The 22,783-nt window shown below is 44.1% G+C and overlaps 1 protein-coding gene and 1 long non-coding RNA gene across 4 annotated transcripts in view; one reads left to right on the top strand and one right to left on the bottom strand.

Moving 5' to 3' along the window:
• Nucleotides 1-1,158: 1,158 nt before the first annotated feature.
• Nucleotides 1,159-22,783, bottom strand: part of TNFRSF11A (TNF receptor superfamily member 11a) — a 65,868-nt gene continuing 44,243 nt past the window's right edge. For all 3 annotated transcript variants that reach the window (XM_034943906.2, XM_034943909.2, XM_034943907.2), the window contains one exon: nt 1,159-7,710. In XM_034943906.2, the coding sequence (XP_034799797.1) occupies nt 7,424-7,710 (287 nt within the window). In that variant the 3' untranslated portion in view covers nt 1,159-7,423. The remainder of the gene's footprint in view (nt 7,711-22,783) is intronic.
• LOC134729258 (uncharacterized) lies at nt 7,212-22,299 on the top strand. The gene is made up of 3 exons (XR_010110163.1): nt 7,212-7,742; nt 14,275-14,362; nt 18,350-22,299. It is a non-coding gene; the product is annotated as an uncharacterized LOC134729258 (long non-coding RNA).

The following is a 22,783-nucleotide window of genomic DNA, read 5'->3' as shown; positions in this document are numbered from 1 at the left end:
CCCAGTTACTGGGGAGGCTGAGGCAGAAGAATCCCTTGAACATGGGAGGCAGAAGTTGCAGTGAGCCGATTTCATGCCACTGTACTCCAGCCTGGCGACAGAGCAAGACTCTGTCTCAAAAAAAAAAAAAAAAAAAAAGAAAGAAAGGCATTTCACAGTTCCCTGACCAATAAAACACATTTATATCAGCATGTGTGTTACAAAACTCAGTTTCCATGGGAGAATGGGCCCCTAGGAGGGTGACTGCTGCATTCCATAAGGATATAGGACAATTCTAGGACACGGCAGCTCAGAACTGGGCCCTGACATTGGGAGTCCCACTGTGTAAATGTGGAAAAATTTACCCTGAATAAACACTACTGGTGTACATCTCCTGAAACATAATTTTTAAAAAAATGAAAAATTATGTCTTCATTTTTTGCTAATCATAACAGATACTTACAGAAATGCTCTAAAAGCTTTAAACATGCTTATTCCACTTTCCAGAATATATAAAGAACTTTCAAAACTCAATAAGAAAACAATTAAAAACAAACAATCCCAGCTCTTTGGAGGCCAGAGTGGGAGGACTGCTTGAGGTCAGGAATTTGAAACCAGCCTGGATAACATAGCAAGACCCTCTCACTACAGAAAAATTAAAAAGTTAGCTGGGCATGGTGGCACATATCTAGGCCCAGCTATCCAGGAGTCTGAGGTAGGAGGATCATTTGAGCCTGGGAAATCGAGGCTGCAGTGAGCTGTGATCACACCACTGCACTCCAGCCTCGGTGACAGAGCGAGACCCTATCTCACAAAAAGAAAGAAAAAAAATGAGCAAAAGATTTGAACATACTTCATCAAATAAGAGATAAAGATAGCCAAATAAGCACACGAGAAGGTATTCAGTCACAGACTGAAAAGAAAGCCACAGTGAGATACTATACACCTATAAGAATGGCAAGCATTAGGCAAACCAGCAAATAACTGACGACACCAAATGCTGGTGAGGATGTGGAGCAACTAGAACTCTCATGCATTGCTGATGGGAATGCAAAATGGTACAGACACTTTAGAAAACAGTTTTGCAGTTTCTTATAAAATTAAACTGATATTTACCATATGATCCCATAATCCCACTCCTGGATATTTACTCAAGATAAGTGAAAGCACACATCCACATGAGTTTTTATAGTAGCTTTATTTGTAATCTCCCCAAACAGGAAAGAACCCATATGTTGGTGAATAAACTGCAGTACATCCATACAATGGACTACTACTCAGAAAAAATATGGAACTACTGGTGTACCCACCGATGGATCTCAAGGACATTATGTGGAAAGAAGCCAGACTCAAATGGCTATGTGCTGTGTAACTCTACACGACAAATTGGAAAAGGTGAAACTATGGGAAGAGAGAACAGATAATGGTTGCGAGGGGCTAGGGGTAGTGGGGAAGGGATTGACTGAAAAGGGAAATGGGAACTTTGGGATGTTGAAATATTCTATATCTTGATTGTGATGGTGGTGGTTATACAACTTTGTATTTTTGTTAAAACTCATAAAACTATATATCTAAAAAGGGTGAATTTTACTGTATATAACAAACTCAATAGACCTGATGTAAAAAATGTTTATTTTTCCACTGACAGAGTAAATATTTAGAGAAAGCTCTTCTAAGAACTTTAAACATTCATTTTAATGGTTTCTTTGTCATTCAAAGAGAGAGGCTATAAAAGCCAATAAAAATGAATTTGCTTCTTCATTTTAGGGTAAGATGTTTTACTGCTGCTGCTTAAATGGAGACAGTCTCTAAGAGCCTCACCATAAGAATGTCGTTTTTCTCACGACTTAAAGTCTATACAGCCTTTGTTTCCTGGGCTACCCCTGCCCGTGAGAAACCAAGAGCCTGGGTGAGAGCGAAAGCTTTCATTGGACTCCAGTGCCCTCCTGAAGGGGCCTGGACCTATAATGCCACCTCCTCTGAGCCAGTGGTCAATTTGTTATTCTTCCCAAACGGGGAGAGGCACCAGGAACACCAAGACAAACTAGCCCACATAGCCTTTCAGCCTTCACATCCGGCTATTCTTTGTGCCCTACATGTTGCCTACACTGATGTCCATTTTAATCATAGTCTTTTAAGACAGTATAACGTGAAGTTATATTGGGTAAGTCTACTTCCCTCAGTGTGTCATGTCAGAAGATGACAACTTCTGGGTCAACCATCACAGTCCTGTCAACTGTCTGTGGAGAAGGTGCGTCCCTCCGACCTAGTTGCAAAGAGTGGGAAGGTGTCCCAGGTGGGCAGCAGAGCTTGGTTATAGTTACGTGGTCCGACATGATGACTGAGATGGCTCCTGAGCCCAGGAATGAACAAGTGTCAGAGACAGGGAGGGAAAGTAGTGTAGGACAGTCAGATCTCTACTACTGGAATCTTCTAGGAACTGTCAGTGAGTGCTTGGTTGTCTCTCATCTCACGTCATCCTCACACCAGCCCTAAAGACTAATATTAGTACCTTCTGTTTAAGCATGTTGAAAACAAGGCTAAGAAGTGATGTAGCTGCACAAGATAAGTCCATAAGTCACAGGGCTGAGTCATGAACCAGGTCTGCCTGCAAAACGTCTGCATTTTCTATCACACAGGGAAGAGGGTAGTGTCACCAGCTCCTTGGTTAGTACGAAGATCTGGTAACAGGCCTGTAATTTTGTCATTTTAAGTTTTATACTACTGGTAATCTTAAAGACTTTTTAAAAACATTCCTGTATGCCAGTTTTACGAATGGGATCAAGGAAAGAGATGTTAGCCTAGCATGAGTTTCAACCTCACCCTGGGGTCAGGATAACTGGGGTAAGAGGGAGGTAGGAAGAGAGAAAACTGGACTCACAGCTGTGCAGAGCCATGCGGGTGGGTCAGGAGGAGCAGCAAGTCTTGTGGGTGTGCCTGCCCACTGGGACATTTATTTGGTCCTCCTCTTTGTTGAAACCTTGGGGGACATAGGGTTATTTTGCCGCAGTAGGCAGTTCCGCAGTGTGGCAGCCATGGGGGTGTTGGTCCAGGGTGGCTCCCCCTGCACCACTTGGCTTGGCTTCAGTGATCCCACCTAGACCCCACCTGTGCTCACTGCTGGCACCGCCACTGCCCAGTGTCAGGTCCCTCCTCTTCTCTGGCAAAGCTTTAGTGGTTGCAAGACTTCACCAGCAGGGCTCTGGGGGTCAGAAATTCCACAGACAGCCCCTTCCCAGAAGCCTCCTCTGGCGCTTGGAGCAGAGCATTGTCTCGTCTTCTCTGCTCCGAACCCTCCAGCGCTCCTCATCTCCTTTCCCAGGTGCTCAGGGCCCTGCCACTAAAAGCACACTCAATAAACATGATGATTCAGCAACAGAGTGTTTACGGCTTTGAATGCTTTGTCTCCTCTTCCAAAAGCGGGTTATGCAACTTGTGCCCAGCGCAGCCCACAGCAATGCACCAGACTCACATGCCATCAGAGACTGTCAAAAAGCAAACAATTCAAAACTACGTTTCTTCCACCAAAGACAGCACCTTTGCTCAAGCTCACCCTTGTATAATCATAACAAGAGTTTGTTTGTTGAGCTGAGGTGAAGGGTGAACACTAGATCTTTTATCTGTTTATATGCAGGTTTCTCTACCCCAAGGTATCTCACCAGTTTTCTTGATTTTAGAAGTTGTGACTTTTCAATTTTCTGTGCCAAAGGAGTGCGGAAGCAGTACAGTAGGCTCAATTCCCAAATCACCTATATTTGGCTCTGGAAGGAATTTTGACACAGCACTTAAATATGAACGTGGGTGTCCCTTCCATTGTGGGAATCTATAGTGCCGTGCATTAAGGGGATTCAATCACCAGAGGAGGAGCTACTCACTGGTTAGGGGCTGGGATATGTTCCTCTTTTTTTCCCAGAATGCACTCTTCTCTGCAGCATTTTACTCCACGCAGTGCCCTGTGGTGGACAGATGGCAAGGGGGCTATCTTCCCCTCCGTGTGTCCACCCCCTACCCTCTCATTCCGCAACTCTTCCCATGGGGGGATATGCTGTTCCCCCATCCCTTGGATCTGGGCTGCCTTTGTGACCTGCTTTGGCCCACAGAATGTGGCAGAAGTGACAGCATGCCAGTTCGAGCCTAGGCCTCAAGAAGCCTGGCACGTTTCTGCTTATTCTCAGGCTCGACACCACCATGAGAGCATGCCCAGCTAGGTGGCTGGAAGGATGGGGGACAGGTGGAGAGCACACAGCCTGGCCCAGCCAACTAGCCGGGTCATTGTAAATGGGTAAGCAAACCAGGCCAGGAGGGACCAGGCCTGAAGAACCACCCAAGCTGATCCAACCCATAGAATTGGGAGCTAAATAAGTGGTGGTTTTTATTTTTGTTTTTTTACACTGGAGTGCACTGACCCAATCAAAGCTCACAGTAACCTTGAACTCCTGGACTCAAGCATCCTCCTGCCTCAGCTTCCTGAGTAGCCAGGACTGCAGGTGCACACCATCATGCCCAGATAAGTTTTCTATTTTTTGTAGAGACGAGGTCTCACTCCATTGCCCAGTTTGATCTCTAACTACTGTCCTCAAGTGATCCTCCTGCCTTGGCCTCCCAAAACACTGGGAGGCATGAACCGCTGTGCCTGGCCAATGGTGACTATTTTAAGCCACTAAGTCTTTGGGTGGTTTGTTACACTGAAATAATCCCATTTTCCCCATCACATGAAGGTTCTGATCTAACACATTCAAACTGCTCTTGAGAAATTCATTCTTCCTTCCGACAGCTGAGTAAAATGTGAGTAGGAAACATGATACTCCATTTCCATTTCAGCTCTTTCACTGGGTACCCAGGCTGTATTTTAAGAAATTTTTGTGAAATCAACAGCATATATATTATTAAAGCAAGTATTTTCTGTCCCTAGTCTGTGGTCCAGGGAATGAGCAATAAGATACAAATGAACGGTTGACACCATACCATAAAGATTAGGAATAAGCATATCATAAAGATTAGCAATAAGTTGGATCATGATTTTACAGTGAGCTCGGTTTTAGTAAGCCATAAAAAGGATTTTATGGTGAAACATAAGCTTAATATAATTTCTTTATCTGTTCCCCCTAATAACTGTTCATTACTGCTTCAGTTCATTTTGTTTACACTTGTCACATACATCTCTACAGTACACAGACACAGACTTATATTTTCTATACATTTTTTAGCATTGAGTTGCCTTTGGATCAATACAGAATTAGTAGGGATCAGTGCAGGAAAGAATATTACCTTTTTCTGAAAGTAGAGTCTTACTTATGTATATAGCACCTTTGATTTAAGGATCTCAAGGTACTTTAACATTCACTGTAGCATCCTTCTAATCTCTCTGGGTAGGGAAACTATTATAAATTATCATTATTGCCTTTTTATAGAAGGAAAAAATAAAAGCAAAGAAAAGCGAAGTGCTCAGTGAGATGACAGTCACAGCAGAAACTCGGGTTTTCAGCTCAGCATTCCACTTTGTGAACTGTAACTCTGTAATATACTCCATATCAAAAGGTATAATGGTTTCCTCCATTTGTATAACATCTCTCTGTGGATGATGTTAAATAAAAGGGCAGGAATGACGGTAAATTCCCACCAACGGATCCTCCTGGCTGTGCAGTTATTTCCTGCAGTTCTTTATGTTGGCTAAGGAGTCCCATAAATTACAGAACTGTCCTGTGCTTCTCCACTGAAAATCCTAATCGACCACTACCACCCCAGCATTTCCAGCAGGAGGGAAAAACCAGTGATCCACAGTCATGCTCTTCAGCTGGGCATTTGTGGCCAATAAAGTCTGGGCAGTGACTACTATTAGTGCTTTCTTGTATAACCTACCAGATGTGCAAAATTAATTTTAACTTGCTTGTGTATTTTTGCTTTTCCCCAGTATTTGCGGGGAACCAGTGCTCACTGGGTAACAAAAGATAAAACCACCCAGGGGATTTCCTTCCACCTGGAGCGTCCTCTAGGCTTCTCACAAGGGGAATGATGCCAAGAGAAAGGCACCTTTAGGATAATAAGTTTTCTTAAATTCACAACATACAGATTTGGCTTTACATTTAAATGCATTGGAAAATGGAATGTTTTCCACTTCTACAAGGCTAACCCACAGATGCACGATTATTTACGAATAAAAGAGGATCTATTCACGCTATTCTTATCTAGACAAAGAGAATGCAAATTAAAATTTCAATTTTATTCTTCCTTGAACTTCCCGGGCCCTTTCTTTCCAGGAGCCCCATGTCCTGTTCATTTTCTCCATCTTTTCCAGAGAGACCTCTAGAATAAGAAGAATGCCAAGCTGCAGCAACTTGGAGTTTTAGAAATTCGGTTACCAAGTACCTGAGTGCCTCTGCCAGCATGGATAAATTAACCACCTAGGGGGTAAGGTCACGTACTGAGCTTAGTTCTGCTTAAGGAACGACACAAACTTAAAAAGATTCAGGAGAAAAAAATCGGGTTTCCTTTTTTCTTTCTTTTAGAAAAATGAGAATATAGAACATTTTTCAGAATATGAAAGTCCCACCACATGTTCCTAGCAACTTAGCAACTATCTCCAGGCCTCACATGTTTAGCCCTTTCCCAAAAGTGTTTACAATGAACACACACTGGGAAAGCCATCTCCAAAACACTGTGAGAAGGGGCACAAAAGAAAATACGTAAAGCAGGCCAGCGTGGGGGCTCACGCCTGTAATCCCAGTATTTTGGGAGGCCGAGGCTGGAGGACTGCTTTAGCTGGGGAGTTTGAGACCAGGCTGGGTAACATGGCGGGACCGTGTCTCTGGGGGGGGGAGTCGGGAGGAGGAAGCTGGGCGTGGCCTGCAGCTGTGATCCCAGCTACTCCGAAGGTTGAGGTGGGAGGATCACTTGGATTGCTTGAGCCCAGGAGTTAGAGGCTGCACCGGGCTATAATCGCACCACTGCACTCTAGCCTGGGCCAGAGCCAGGTTGCCAAAAAAAGAAAAAAAAAAAGGAAAAGAGAAAAGAAAGAGACCCTCACCTTTAGAAGAATTTTTGAGAAAACCTTTACATTAAAAAAGAGGGAGGAAAGATATCAAGAAAAGTTATGAAAAGGAATACAAATATGGGGGGAAAACATAGACCCCCCCCCACAGAACAGGATAGTCATAAAAATAGCTGTCATAGTGCCACAAATTACTGCTGCGAGTTTGAGGAGTGGCAGGGGAGACATCTGCCCCAGTGCGGCGGGCTGCTGAGCATCCGTGGGCATGGGGACAGTCCTCATCAATTCACTTCCTGAAAAGCCCACTTCCTGGAAGGCAAAGTGGGCAGAGAATGCCGGGTGGTCCTCCTCGACTGTACCGATCGATCCCTGGGTGGCCGGGGCTGGGGCAGAGGCTGCGGTGCTGCCCTCGCGAGCCCTGGCTCCGAGCTTCGGGCTCCCAGCCATGGGGGGCGCTCAAGCCTTGGCCCCGCCTTGCTCCTGCACCGGCCTCGAGGCCTTCTCCGGCTCCCGCAGCCCCTCGGGGCCGCCGCACGGGTCCGGGAAGCGCGGGCCGTTCCCCGCGAAGGAGTCGCGGCGCGCCAGGGTCTCCTCCTGCACCGGGCGGCCCATGGGCTCCGCAGCAGCCGCCGCCGCGCCCTCCTGCGAGGTCTGGCTGACGTAGACCACGATGATGTCGCCCTTGAAGTTCATCACCTGCCCGCTGGAGATGAACGTGGAGTTACTGTTTCCAGTCACATTTCCTGCGGGGAGAGGAAGGGAGAACACGGGGAGGGTGAGTCAGCGCCCGGAGGCAGGGTCTGCCGAGAGGAAGGTTCCGGGGAGTGGAGGGCGGCTCCCCGGATTCCCACAGACCCGGGCCACAGGGAACCACACTGCAACCCTCCAGGCCCACTGAGGCGGAGGAAGGCGGGGCAGAGAAAAGAGGAATAGAAGAGAAAAAAGACAAAAGAAGTAAAGAGAAGAGGCGGGGAGAGGAAGAGAGGAGGAAAAGGAGTGGAGGAGGGAGGGGGGAAGGGGGAGGAGAGCGCTAGGTAGAGGAGGAGGAGGAGAGGAAAGAAAGGGGAGAGGAAGACGAAGGAGAGAGGAACAAGAAGGGGGGAGGAGGAGGGGAGGAAGAGGAGGGGAAGAGGAGGAGGAGGAGGAACAGGAAAGGAGGAGGGGAGGAAAAGGAGGAGGAGAGGAAGAGGAGGAGGAGAGGAGGAACAGGAAAGGAGGGGAGAGGAAGAGATGAGAAATGAGCAAGCCTAGGGGCAGACTCATGCTTTACCATTTGCTTGTGAGGTGGGACTCTGGGATACTGGCAAGAGAGCACACCAAGATTACAGAATCACAGACAAGATTCAGATGTTACAAAAGAGAGAGAGAGAGAGAGTGTATGTGTGCATGTGTGTGTGTGTGTTCAACACAGAACAAGCACAACTAAGGGAGGAGACCTCAGTCTGCTCTCCTCTCTGGACTCACATCTGAGGCCCCATCACCCTGGGTGCCTTGGTTCCTCATGGTCCCTAACAACTCAGCCCTGGAGGATCATGGGGCCACGTGGGCTCAGCTTTCAGTAGAGATTAATCCACTTCCTTAACATTAAAATTACTTCCGGAAACAAAATAGATTCACAAAACTAAAATAGAAAAAAAAAGTCCTATAAATCACTTTTCCCTTCTGAACTCTGAAGGGTGTTTTGTCCCTAGGGGGTTCTAGCATCATTGTTTTGTGGGTGATTAGATGTGGCCAGTCTTTAAGCAACGGGCCTTTTGAAAAACAAACAAAGTCCAACAAATGTTAGGCAACCTGCTACCTCTTACGATTCTTCCATTTTAAAGACAGAAATTTCCTAGACTTTGGTCTAGGAAAGTGCCACAAACCAAGCAGATCTAGAAACACCCCAACACTCAGCATCACAAACAGAATCCTTCCATTTGATCAGGGGCCAGGAATGTCAAAATGGCTCCTCACGATTCACCCCTTTTTCTTCTCCATTGTGACTCAGCTTAGTAATAATTCATACAAATAAAATGAAGTTTTTGTTACCACTCCACACGAGATTTTCCTCGAATTTGGAAGGCATGTTTTGGATGGCCTGACTAAAATTCCGATACGCATGTAGGAAATTCCTTTGAGGAGCCTTCCCCTGACCCACTGGGTAACCTCTAGAGAAGCCAAGACCAAAACACAAGGAAAAGCCCATGAAGATACAAGGATTTCAAGTATGAGCAACAAATCCAAAGTCCTGGAAGGAGGTCTGTGCCTCATGCTGTTTCTCCCATAGGCAGTTGTGTGGGGTGTCCTTCAAGATGGGCAGTGGCAAGACTTGTCTAAGAACCCCCAATTAGCATGAGGGAGGCCCGTTGGCATTCCTGTTTACCACCTACCCAGCACCTTCTCCACCCCCTCTCCACACATTGCCAGGCATGCAGCGTACTCCAGTGAGGGTCTGCTCACCACTGTATCTACGCCCTTCTGCTCCCACCACTTACCAAGTTACTTCTCAAGTCTGTTGTCACCAGATAAACTCATCAGGAAATTTAATTACATATTAGGTAAAGCAGTGAAATATTAGTGAGAAAAAATGGGAAATGTTTCTATGAAAACTAAAGTGAATGCTTTGCAAGGACCCAAATAAAAGTCAAAAAAAAAAAAAAACACACACACAAACAAAATGAAACAATCACCACAAACTGTTCAACTGGTGTGGTGGTGTAGGCAAGGAAACTAAGAAAAAAGAAAGAAAAAGGAAGGACTTCTGGTTTCAAAATGGCGGCACAGAAGCAAGCTTGGCGGCACAGAAGCAAGCTGGTTCCACTCCCCCCACAGAAAACCAAAACAAAACACACAGCACCGACATTATCACTCAAAATATTCTAGAACACAAATATGACAATGAGACAGTTCCCAGGGCCACAGAGAAGTGAGAAAGGAAGAAAAAGAATAGGAAAAGGAAATAATAAAACTCCAGAAGGATTTTGCTCTTAAATATCTGTAATTTCTCATTTCACATTGAAGAAATCGAAACTGGAAATTAAGGTGGTGTGGTTAATGTAAAAAGGGCTCAGGAGGCCGGGCGCGGTGGCTCACGCCTGTAATCCCAGCACTTTGGGAGGCCGAGGCGAGTAGATCACCTGGGGTCAGGAGTTCAAGACCAGCCTGGCCAATATGGCGAAACCCCGTTTCTACTAAAAATACAAAAAGTAGCTCGGCATAGTGGTGGGCACCTGCAATCCCAGCTACTTGGGAGGCTGAGGTAGGAGAAGTGCTTGAACCCAGGAGGCGGAGGTTGCAGTGAGTCAAGATCGCGCCACTGCACTCCAGCCTGGGCGACAAGAGCAAGACTCTCTCAAAAAAAAAAAAAAAAAAGGGCTCAGGAAACTATAATCAGACAGTACATACAGACTTATACTATAAAATAATCAGTGTGTAACTATAAGGTATATGTTTTAAGTAAAAAAATATTTAAGAGATGAACTTGTAAGATGACATTTTTAAGTAACTCAGCAACTGCTGACCAGGGGCTGATAAAAAGGCTTCTACCGTAGCAGCAACAGAAGTAGGCATAGCAACACAGTTAAGTCCTCCTATCTGAGAGAGCACTACCTGGTTAACAGAAAAAGTCAAAGTGAAAACTAAAAAGTACATGGAATGGGACATTCAATTTTTTAAAAAATGCACATACAATGAAAATTCTATTCTGATTAAAAACATACCATGTTTATTTAATAAAATAAGCAATTTAAAGTTGCTTAGACGTATGATTATTCTTGACCTAGTTCCTCTAGTTTTAAGATACACCATGACACAAACAGATAAATCTATGAAGAGGATAAAGAAGAGATGAGATTAAATGCAAAACCATCCATCATGAGGTGTTCTCACTACGACATCATTGCCTGCTGGTTCTGTTGTTCTTCAGTATCACGTAAAACTACACAGAGGATATCTCCAGCCACTGTATGACGGATTTATGGTTTTGAATTCGTTCTCATCTCTTCTTTATCCTCCTCACTGATTTATCTGCTTATGTCATGGTATATATTATTTCTCTGCCATTTTAAATTTTATTTTTCAACAAATCATCATGAATCCATTGTTGTTTACTTCTTTCTTGTGAGAACCTTTGATGAGTCTGAATCCAGGTAAAACCTATGGTTTGTGTAAAGTCTTTCATCTTGAGAATTTCATTCCATGCCATTGCTCCATGGCAAACAGTATCTTTGATACTGATAACCTAAATATTCTATAGGACCTATATTCATTTTTGTTTTCTTTTTTCAGATGGACCTCAAACCCTTTTGCCTAAGTAGAATATCTAAACATTTCAGAATCCTTTGTTTCATGGACTGAACCAAGAATATTATTGTTGGGGAACTAAGCGCGGTGGCTCACACCTGTAATCCTGGCACTTTGGGAGGCCGAAGTGGGTGAATGCTTAAGCCCAGGAGTTGGAGACCAGCCTGGGCAACATGGTGAAACCCTGCCTCCATGAAAAATACAAAAAAGTTAGTTGGGTGTGGTGGCACACGCTTGTAGTCACAGCTACTTGGGAGGCTGAGGTGGGAGGATCACCTGAGCCCAGAGATGCTGAGGCTCCAGTGATCTGTGATCATGCCACTGCACTCCAGCCTGGGTGACAGAGTGACCCCCATCTCAAAAAAAAAAAAAAAGAATATTATTTTTGGAAGGCCATGAGGCTTGTGGAAGGGCAAAAACTAGGCCTTTAAATTCCTGACCATTGGCTGGGCGCAGTGGCTCACGCCTGTAATCCCAGCACTTTGGGAGGCCGAGGCGGGTGGATCACGAGGTCAGGAGATCGAGACCATCCTGGTTAACATGGTGAAACCTGGTCTCTACTAAAAATAAAAAAAAATTAGCTGGGTGTGGTGGCAGGCACCTGTAGTCCCAGCTACTCGGGAGGCTGAGGCAGGAGAATGGCGTGAACCCAGGAGGCGGAGCTTGCAGTGAGCCGAGATCATGCCACTGCACTCCAGCCTGGGCGACAGAGTGAGACTCTCTCAAAAAAAAAAAAAAAAAAAAAAAAAAAAAATTCCTGACTGTTAAGATGTAAAGGACAGTTACCTAGAAAGATTTAGGAGATTCTAAAACAAGTTTATTCTTCAAGTGTTTCTTTAACAAACCTAAAATTAATGACAAAAACAACCATCGGTCAAGTCTATCCATGCATGGTGACTCTTGTGAGATATAGTAAACTGATAGAGACTAAACTTTTTTTAAAAAAGTTATACTGATGTGCCAATCACACAATACGTGGCAATTCTTAAGTGGCAGCAGAGTGGTCGCCATGGGCCTGTGCAGTCGCACAAGGTCTTATGCTCTGAAGAGCTCCACGCTGGGTTAAATGCTTTGCTGTCATCATGAAATTCTTATTAATTTTTGCAAAAGGGGAAAATTTTTCATTTTCCACTGGGCTATGTCAGTTATGTCACCAGTCCTGAAGGCGCGGGCAACTCTTAGGAGCATTACTCTGGGAACTTTCCCCACTGAGGCTCTAATCTAGCACTACCGTTTTTGGAAGTAACATCTTATAAATTGGACATTTTTCAATATTACAGAAGTGTTTGCTAATCAGATTTTCTCTACTAAATATTCAGTAAAACTGAGTTGTAGAAGCTCTCCACTTATGCTTCTAAAATACTGATCCTGTGATATGTTTTCCTCATGTTCAAGCCACCCACCCCTTGCTGCAAAACAACAACTTTCTGATGGAAAACGGGCCTGTCCTTTGCGAATGGGTCTACTGATTGTACCAATTGTATCTTGAATGCTTTACCTACAATTTCTAGTTTTGGGTTCTTTAACATGGAAAGAGAACCAAAAGTCACTTGCCAAAAAGCAGTCTAAGTGCAGGAGCCTTCTAGAGTTTTCTTCCTTCCACCTTTCACGGTTGTGTCATTCACCTCAACTTCAATACCAAAAAGGTTTTAGCAATTCATTCCCCGAATCATCCCAAAGTATTCAGTAGTTTTCATAGAAATAATCATGATTATCAAACTCATTTTTTCTTGCTAGTTAACGTAATAGTTAATGTTTTGAATGACAAGATCAGTTCACACTCACAGAACTGGGAGCACCCATGGACTTTAGAAAACATGGCCATTCAGCAGGTGGCAGCAGAAGGGTCTGGGTATTCCAGAGTGACCCAAGAGTTGTGAATAATCAGTGTGCTATGGGCTTCAGTCAGCTTCCTGGGCGGGTGTGGGTTAATCTGTGGGTTGAGTGGAGATAGATTGAGTACCTACTATAATAATAACAGTAACAGAAGCAACACTCTCCATACAGAATTGACTAAGCCCTCTCTCCAGGCCAGGTTGGCTGCATCACAAACACCAGCTTGCAGGTGCTCTGCACGTGAGCACGCCAGGTTTCTGTGATTGGATTTTTTCCCCTTTACCGACTGACACTGTTCAAGGATGAAAACTGCCAAACAGCCTTCTTTTTCCATGGCACGTCATAATCCAGATTCACCGGAAAGCAATCTAATGACATCAATGTCATTGTGGTGTTTCAGTCTCTGAAGAGCAGAGGTGAATAAGTGGTAACTAGAGGGATGGAGGCATTAATGGCTGCCTGAATTCAGGAGGGGCAGAAATGTGGGGCAGAGAATAGGAGTCTAGAAGCTCTTGGGTCTTGTCCTGAGACTTGGCTCTCACTAGTGGTGAGAATTTGGAACAAACCACCTAACTCTCCCAATCTGTATCAAGCTGTGCTGGCCTGGCAGTGTGCAACTGCGTAGAGCAAGCAAATATTAATAATATACATTTGTTAAATAAATGAACAAATGAGCACATGAATATTCAGCAGGATAGCATAAGGGTCAAACAAGATGATAGATTTGAAAATGCTAGGGAAATAGCAAAGAGTCAGTCACAGGTGCAATGGTGGCATTCCTCCTCCCAGAAAGTAATATCCGTGCTCACGGAACTCCCAAGGACACAGAGATTCATGAAATACACTGAAGAGTAGTATTATCTTTCCATCCCTGTCTTGTTAGAGGATCTCAATGTGTCTTAAAGACTGAAAGGGCACTTTCTCTGGAAATCTAACCAACTTCTGTTTGCTCTGCCGAAGTCCTCAATCATATGATTGTCTTCGGTTAGAACACTCATCTATATAATTCTACATTAAACCCCACAGTCTCATTTCTCATCACGCAAGTCTGCTGTGAGTTGAATGTAGCATGAGAGTAGATCAAGGCTTAGAATTAGTTGGTAATATCCTTATCTAATAGATACCTCAGTCCTGAACTGTCCTTGCTAAAAGTAAGAATTCCTTAACATTTGCTTTCTGTATTGCAGAACAGATTAGTTGTTCACATCAGAGAGCTCACATCTGATCTGCGATGGTGACATCAATAGGTCACCATGTTGGCAGCTGTATAATCAGGTGGGTGCTGTGGGTCTCCTTTTCAACATGGTTCTCATGGTTTCTGCAGTTGATACGTATCCCAGGAGGGTAACTCTTCCCACTGAATGCCTAGAAACTCAACGGGGACCTCTGCAGTTAGCAGGGACCTCTCCCTTGCTGGTGGCTAGTAAGGGAGTATGAAAAGGGGAGGGATGGTTCAGATGAGGCTTACCCAAGATGGCCTAAAAAGATCCGAGGCTTAAGAGAATGAAGAAACAAGCCGCAGACTGGAAGAAAATATTTGCAAAAGCCATATCTGACAAAGGACTATTTCCCAAAATAAACAAGGAACTCTTAAAACTCAACAATAAGAAAACAAATAACCCGATTAAAAAATGGACCCAAGGCCTTAACAGACACCTCACCAAAGATATCCAGATGGCAAACAGGCATATGAAAAGATGCTCCACATCATATGTCATTAGGGAAGTGAGAATTTAAGCAACAGTGAGACACCACTACACACCTATTAGAATGGCTCAGATCCAGAACACTGACAACACCAAATGCTGGCGAGCATGGGGGTGGGTGGCAGGAACTCTTATTCTTGGCTAGTGGGAATGCAAAAGGGTACAGCTGCTTTGGAAGACAGTTTGATGACTTCTTACAAAACTGAACATACGCTTATCATATGATCCAGCAATCATACTCTTTGGTATTTACCCAAAGAAGTTGAAAACTTATGTCCACACAAAAATCTGCACACAGATGTTTACAGCAGCTGTAGTCATAATTGCCAAAACTTGGAAGCAGCCAAGAGTCCTTCAGTAAATGAAGGGATAAACAAATCCCCCATGTCCTCCACACAATGGAATATTATTTACTGTTAAAAAGAAAAGAGCTGGCCGGGCACGGTGGCTCACGCCTATAATCCCAGCGCTTTGGGAGGCCGAGGAGGGCGACTCTCAAGGTCAGGAGATCGAGACCATCTTGGCTAACACAGTGAAACCCTGTCTCTACTAAAAAAATACAAAAAATTTGCTGGGCATGGTGGCAGGCACCTGTAGTCCCAGCTACTCGGGAGGCTGAGGCAGGAGAATGGCATGAACCCGGAGGCGGGGCTTGCAGTGAGCCAAGATCACGCCACTGCACTCTAGCCTGGGCGACAGAATGAGACTCCGTCTCAAAAAATAAAAAAAGAAAAGAGCTATCAAGCCATGAAAAGACATGGAGGAAACTTAGATTCATAATGCTAAGTAAACAAAGCCAATCTGAAAAGGCTATAGAATGTATGATTCCAACTTTATGGCATTCTGGACCAGGAAAAACTATGGAGACAGTAGAAAGATCAGTAGTTGCCAGGAGTTCAGAGAGAGGAAGGGGTGAGTAGAGCACAGAGGATTTGTAGGGCAGTGAAACTACTCTGTAGGAGACTATCATGGTGGATGCATGCCAGGATACATTGGTCCAAACCCATAGAACGTACAACACAAAGAGTGGACCCCAACGTGTCAATATGCGCTCGTCAAGTGCAGCAAATGTACCACTCTAGTGGGGGAGGCTGTGCATGTGTGGGGGGCAGGAGGTATATAGGAAATCTCTGTACCTGCCCCTCAATTTTCCTATGAAGCTAAAACTGCTCTAAAAAATAGTCTACATTAAAAACATGAAGACCAGAGGTTTTTTATAGGCATTGTTAGTCCATTAAGCCAAACCAGGCCTTGTCCCTCCCCTCTTGCCTCCTCTCCTCGGGATCCCTTTCTGACAGTGTTCCCCTTCGAGGCTGCCTCTGACCTTTATTTGACATTTATTTTGCTTGCCAAAAAAAAAAAAAAAAGATAAAGTTTGAAGCATGTGGAAGAAAAGGCTCTCCCCACAAGAGAAAGTGATAGTGAAAATAGTAACATCCCAAGACAACTGGCAGAAGAGAGGGGTCTCACCATAACCAGGGGACCATCACGCACTGTGCATCCTACTGTCCCTCCTGTGGAACCCTCTGGGCCAGGCCGGCCTAGCTACTGCCTCTCCCTCAGCCAGAGTAGCCAATGATGCCAGGACTGTGCTTGTCCCTATTCTGTGACACACTGAGGATTCTCCAAGACACAGTAAATAAATGAAATCAGCATCACTTGCACTGACTTAAGAGGAGACAGTGCGGTGGTTTAAGGTTGCACTGCAGCCCTGACCTTCTGGGCTCAGGTGATCATCCCACCTCAGCCTCCCGAGTGGCTGGGACTACAGGTACATGCTACCACATCTGGCTAATTTTTTTTTAATTTTTGTAGAGAAGAGGTCTATGTTGCCCAGGCTGGTCCTGAACTCCTGGGTTCAAGAGATCCTCCCACCTTGGCTTCCCAAAGTGCTGGAGTTACAGGTGAGAGCCACTGTGCCCTGGCCTGCAATCAGATATTTGAACCATGGCTTTGTCGCTTACTAGCTGTATGATCCTGGGCGAGGAACTTGTCCCATAGAATTTCTGTGAGGAATAAGAAGATAATACACACAAAACACTTAGCACCCAGTGACTAACATCTATAATATCACTGACAAAACTGTAACCTTCAGGCTATCAAACCAATCTTACAGGTCCCTGAACACAATATGACTGATGAAATTTGAAGGCTACCCAAAAGTATGATTTGAAAGCCAGAATGACATGGGGATTTTTATTAAATATGGGAATTTGGAAGTGTTTCCAACAGTTAAGATGGATTAGTTGGCAGGGTGCAGAGGGTCACACCTGTAATCCCAGACAGTGCAGTGGGTTAGGGTACAAACTTCATAATCAGACATTTGTTTTTGTTTCTTTGAGAAAGGGTCTTGCTTAATCGCTCAGGCTGGAGTGCAGTGGCGTGAACACAGCTCACTGCAGTCCTGACCTCCTGGGCTTGGCTGTCCTCCCACCTCAGCCTTCTGAGTGGCTGGGACTATACACCTTGGGAGGCCTAGGTGTGTGGATCCGTTTGAGCTCAGGAGTTCGAGACTAGCCTGGGCAGAATGACGAAACTCAGTCTCTAAAAAAAAAAAAACAAAACAAAAATTAGCAGGGTGTGGTGGTACAGGCCTGTTGTCCCAGCTACTCGGGAGGCTGAGATGGGAGGATGGATTGAGCCTGGGGGATGGAGGCTGCAATGAGCCAAGATCGTGCCACTGCTCTCCAGCCTGGGTAATAGAGCCAAACCCTGTCTCAAAAAAAACTTAAAAAAAAAGAATGGATTAGTTGACTTAACATTAATATTTAATGTGACTTAATCAGAAAAATGTTCAGGTAACTTGAGAGTGTTAAAAATAGCAAGTAAGTCAACAGAATCAATGAATCAGTGATGTTTCCCATCATAATCAGAATGATGCTTCTACTTTGTCCATGCTTGACATAGCAGGCTCCGTGGAATCTGCATTTCTCAGGCAGAAAGAACAAACTTAGTTCTAAGAACACAATCCCTGACAGAATTTACATTTTTAAGCAAGACAATGCATACCTTTCTTCTCAAAAGCTTATTATGTTGTTTAAAATGCCTAACACATGAATATTAAATCACAAGAACTATGCCAAATAATACCACCAAATTGTAATGTAGATTTTCTTCCAAGGAAGAGAACTAAAAATATACACAAATACACTCAAACTACCCAGGCTACATTGGGTTCTTTTGGAATTTTTTAAAAAACTTATTTTATATTTAACCCATATGCTTCTCATGTGATTTTCCTTTTTATGGAAATGTAAGTTCTGTTTCAGGCATTTAGAAGAAACTGGGTATGTGATGATAAGGGAAGGGAAACAGTATTTAATAGTTCCATTCTGAATCATGCTTGAAAATTACTTAGAAAGTCTTACAGACCAAAGCCTTCCAAAATGAGCCCTATCAGTGCAGAAAGAAGGGAGACAGGATGAAATGAAGCAGAGTGCATATAGTGACCACATTTTTTGTATATTTTGAAATAGTGCATTGACGTTTTACAGCAATGAAAGCTGAATATTATCACCAGATAACCAAATTATGAAATATCTATATTAACTTCAAGATTCAGGGCCAATGAACCAGTACCTGCCCTTACGAGATTTAGCTGAAAGTGAAATGCAAGGTGGTGAATGGCATTCTAACAAGAGTGTGAAGAAAGAGATAGAAAGCTGTCCGCTGCTGGAGGGGAAGAAAGGAGGGGAGGTAAGTTTGGATAGGAAAATCTTCTGTACTCTCAGAATGGAAATGGATGGTCAACAACAGTCATTTCAAGAGAGAGTGGGACCAGGGACGGAGACTGAGGACAGAGGAGGATGAGGGGTCAGGCAGGTCTTCACTGTCCCGTGTTCCTGGCTCCCAGGTGATGGCCTTGGAGAGTCTATGCTGCTAGGATGAACCAGCTCACCTCTGCTCTGTCATTTCTGCCTCCTCTGCCCAGGACACTAGGTGAGCCCAGGGCAGCCAGTGCCGGCCCTTCCATCCCCCTCCTTCTCCAGCTCCCTAGAGCAGACCAAAGAACTAGGAGGCTGAGAGTGACTTGGGGGAACAAACAGGATACAGTGGTCTCATGTTCATCTATTTATTCCTGAATGGATGAATGAATGAGTATATAAGCATCCATTCACTTAACATATTGAGATACTAGAAAGAAAGATTAGGATATGAGAATTCCCTTTTTTCTTTTCTTTTTTTTTTTTTTTTTTGAGACAGAGTCTTGCTCTGCCGCCCAGGCTGGAGTGCAGTGGCAAGATCTCAGATCACCTCCACCTCCCTGACTCAAGCAATTCTCCTGCCTCAGCTTCTCAAGTAGCTGGGATTCCAGGCGCATGCCACCATGCCCAGCTAATTTTTTTTATTTTTAGTAGAGATGGGGTTTCCCCATGTTGGTCAGGATGGTCTTGAACTCCTGCCCTAAAGTGATCCGCCCACCTCAGCCTCCCAAAGTGCTGGGATTATAGGCGTGAGCCACTGCACCCAGCCAGAATTCCCACTAACTGGTTGTGGCTGCCTAGAGCTGGGGTGTTGATAGGGTGTGAGATTATCCAGGCTGGTGAGAAAGACCCCAAGATTCATTACAAACAACAGGCCGCAGGTCAGAGATGGGGCAGACTGTGGAAGGCCTGGATTTCTCAAATGATTGATTCCTTTTCACACGGTTCACTCCCTGGCATTAATCCCTACTTGTTTTTCAGGCTTTTTCAAGGCTCTGTGGCTCAGTGGACCTTCAATAAATTGGACCTTCAATAAATTAATTGAAAAACAAATAGGTATTCAGTGTTCATCAAGAATTGTTTGCAGCCATAGAAAAAGAAGGAAATCATGTCCTCTGCAGCAACATGGATGCAGTTGGAGGCCATTATCCTATGTAAATTAGTACAGAAACAGAAAACCAAACACTGCATGTTCTCACTTATAAGTGGAAGCTAAACACTGGGTATTCATGGACATAAAGAAGGCAACAATAGACACTGGGGACTTCTAACTAGGCAGGGGAGAGAGGGAGAGGAACAAGGATTGAAGATACTGTGCTCACTGCCTGGATGACGAGATCAGTCATACCCCAAACCTCAGCATCATACAATATACCCAGGTACAAACCTGCACATGTACCCTGAATCTAAGATAAAAGTTGAAATAATTAAAAAGCAAAATGATTTTTAAAAGATAAAAAAAAAAAAGACCACTCCAACTTTCTCCAGCTCAGAAGTGATAGACTAACGAGTGGCTTCGGGAGCCAAAACCAAGCCACCAGCCAACAACAGACACATTAATCATAAGCAGTTATGGTTTCTTTCGCATGAAATAACTCTCTAGGGGCACAGTGAGAATGCGCCAATCTCCAGGTGAGAGGGCTTGTAACCAAGGCAACCATCACGTCATCAGGATTAGGCGTAACTTCAGACCTAAATTAAGGCATGGTTATTTAAGACATAACCAGAAGTACACTTCCCCCTTCACTGATCTTTGCTAATCATTCTCCTTGCTTCTTAGGACTTATAACGTGGCTAACATAGCCTTAACAGCAACGGGTATTATGATTTTTAAAGTTGTCTACACTTGCGGAGCTGTCTGAAAAATCATCATTCTCCTCACAAAGATGTTGGGACAGGAGATACTCTTCCCTAAAGGAAAAGTCCCCAGTCACTGTCATTTCTCCAGAAACTATTTGATGTGATTGTAAGTAAAAACAAACAAAAAATACTCTCATATAAAAATCCAAAAAACCTTTAAACAAATGTCACATCAGCACAGTCCTGAGAGCACAGGGGCTTTGAGGGGACCACGGGATAAGGCCTCTGTAGGACTGCTCACCGAAGCTCCAGCCTCTTTCACGCATTTTATAGAACGTAAATTGTGACTTTTTAAAAAACTACATGAAAAAGCAAGAATGAGAAAGTACTATTTTGACCAGAAACCATAAGGCCTGTTCATGGAGAAGTAATTGTGGAGAGAATAGCACAGCCTCCAAAATCAATCTGGCTGCTGCCTCTCCTCAGGCGAAAATTAATTTGGCCCGCTTGCTGGCGTCGACCACGGGCAGACTCTCTACGGATGTTTTGCATGGCTAAGCACCAGACGAAGACAGAAAAAGCAGTGTAAACTTTTTGCAAATTAACACCACTTAGTTGATGACACACTTTTTATTCCTTTTCTCCATCCCTAGATGGTTTAGTGCTAGAGAAATAAAAGATGATGAAAAACAGACTAGGCTACTGTTTTGACTCTTACAGGAGAGCAAAGATCAGGCTTTTTGTTTTATGGCATTAAAAGATCCATGTATCTCTCTCTCTCTTTAAATCTGGCCAACACTATTCTTCCAAGAACTGCTGCTGATTTTCACACAAAGGCAACATCATCTTCCCGGTGTCACCCACTGAAAAACCGGTCTGCCCCTGACAGTGTGGCCAGGACCTGGCTGCCGCCAGAGACAGAACGTCAGCTTTCTTGCTCCCCACAGCCCAGGGTCCTGTCTGTCTCCACAACCAAGGGGAAGACAATAAACTGAGAGAAAAGAAATAGAACAGGCCAGGTGCAGTGGCTCACGCCTGCAATCCCAGCACTTTGGGAGACTGAGGCAGGTGGATCACCTGAGGTCAGGCGTTTGAGACCAGCCTGGCCAACACGGAAAAACCCCATCTTTACTGAAAATACAAAAATTAGCATGGTGTGGTGGCATGCGCCTATAGTCCCAGCCACTCGGGAGGCTGAGGCAGGAGAACTGCTTGAACCCGAGAGGTGGAGGTTGCAATGAGCCGAGATCGCGCCACTGCACTCCAGCCTGGGCGACAGAGTGAGACTTGGTCTCAAAAAAAAAAAAAAAAAAAGAAAGAAAAGAAAAGAAAAGTAAAGAAATAGAACAATGCAAACGAACAGCAAAGCCCAGTCATGGAGATTCCTTACAATCTTAAAAAATAAGAACAATTCTGAGATCTTCTGACAAGAAAACATACCAGTTCTTTGAAAAATATCCCCAAACGTATCTCCTCCTTTCTGTTTGACTGAGAACTGCTATTACTGAATTTATACATCAGTAAATCTATGTAGCTGCAGCAAAACCACAAGCTTGAGGAACAGATTAAAGCCAGGAACCATCATTCCCACGAGGCAAAACAGTCTCTGTGTTTAAGGCACAGATCTAGCTACCTCAGGGTTATAAAACAATTCGAAGACCGGCTGCTAGCACCACTTGCAGTCTAAATAAAGAAGCAGAGAAGAAAAAGCATCTCTGGAGAGGGGTGGCCTATGAATGGGCCTTTTTAAAATATGAGTTGGAGGATTCTGTGAAGCCCCTTAAATAGTATATATCCATATATTCGTTTTTCTGGAGGGAGTGTCTATAGCTTTTGGAAGATTCTCAAAGAGATCCCTGACCCTTCAAATGACAGATAATTCTCAGAGCCAGAGCCCTCACTATCAGCTGCAAAGTCCTTTGTAACTATGTAATAAAACAGATGGTGTTTTACCCTCATGGGAAAAAGTTATAATATTATAATCGGTGGGTTGTTCATGCTCAGGCAGTGTTGCAGTGATACATCTTTATAATGATGTTAAATTGTTAAAATTATCTGCCTGGTTCCATAAATACATTGTGGTTATAAAAGGGGCCTTTCTCGTGAAACTTTTTAAAAGACAGTTTTACTGTATCATTAATTTGGTATAGAATCAACACATTATTCACAATAAATATTAATTAATTAAGGATTAACTAAACAATTTTGTGTGTCCTCCTAAAATTTATAAGTGCTTTCTTGGGGGAGATTTCAGAGGCCTAAGGTGCTTTGAAAACAAAAACCAAAAAGCAGAAATCTGAGGAAATGCCTTGGCTCAGCCAGTCCTGACGCCGATGTTGACTTTGTCTTTCCGGGGTCAGTGCTGGGGCTTGAGGTCTAATCCTATCATGAAAAGCCTGAATGCAAAAGGGTATGGGACATGCATGAATGCAGAAACTGCCCCAGTGGTAAACGATGAAGCCACACAGCGCTGGGCGCAGTGTATA

This window comes from Pan paniscus, chromosome 17 (genome assembly GCF_029289425.2).
Source record: "Pan paniscus chromosome 17, NHGRI_mPanPan1-v2.0_pri, whole genome shotgun sequence".
In the NCBI taxonomy this organism is placed as follows: Eukaryota; Metazoa; Chordata; class Mammalia; order Primates; family Hominidae; genus Pan; species Pan paniscus.
Note: the sequence above shows the minus strand (reverse complement) of the source record. Positions and strands in the feature narration are given on the sequence as shown.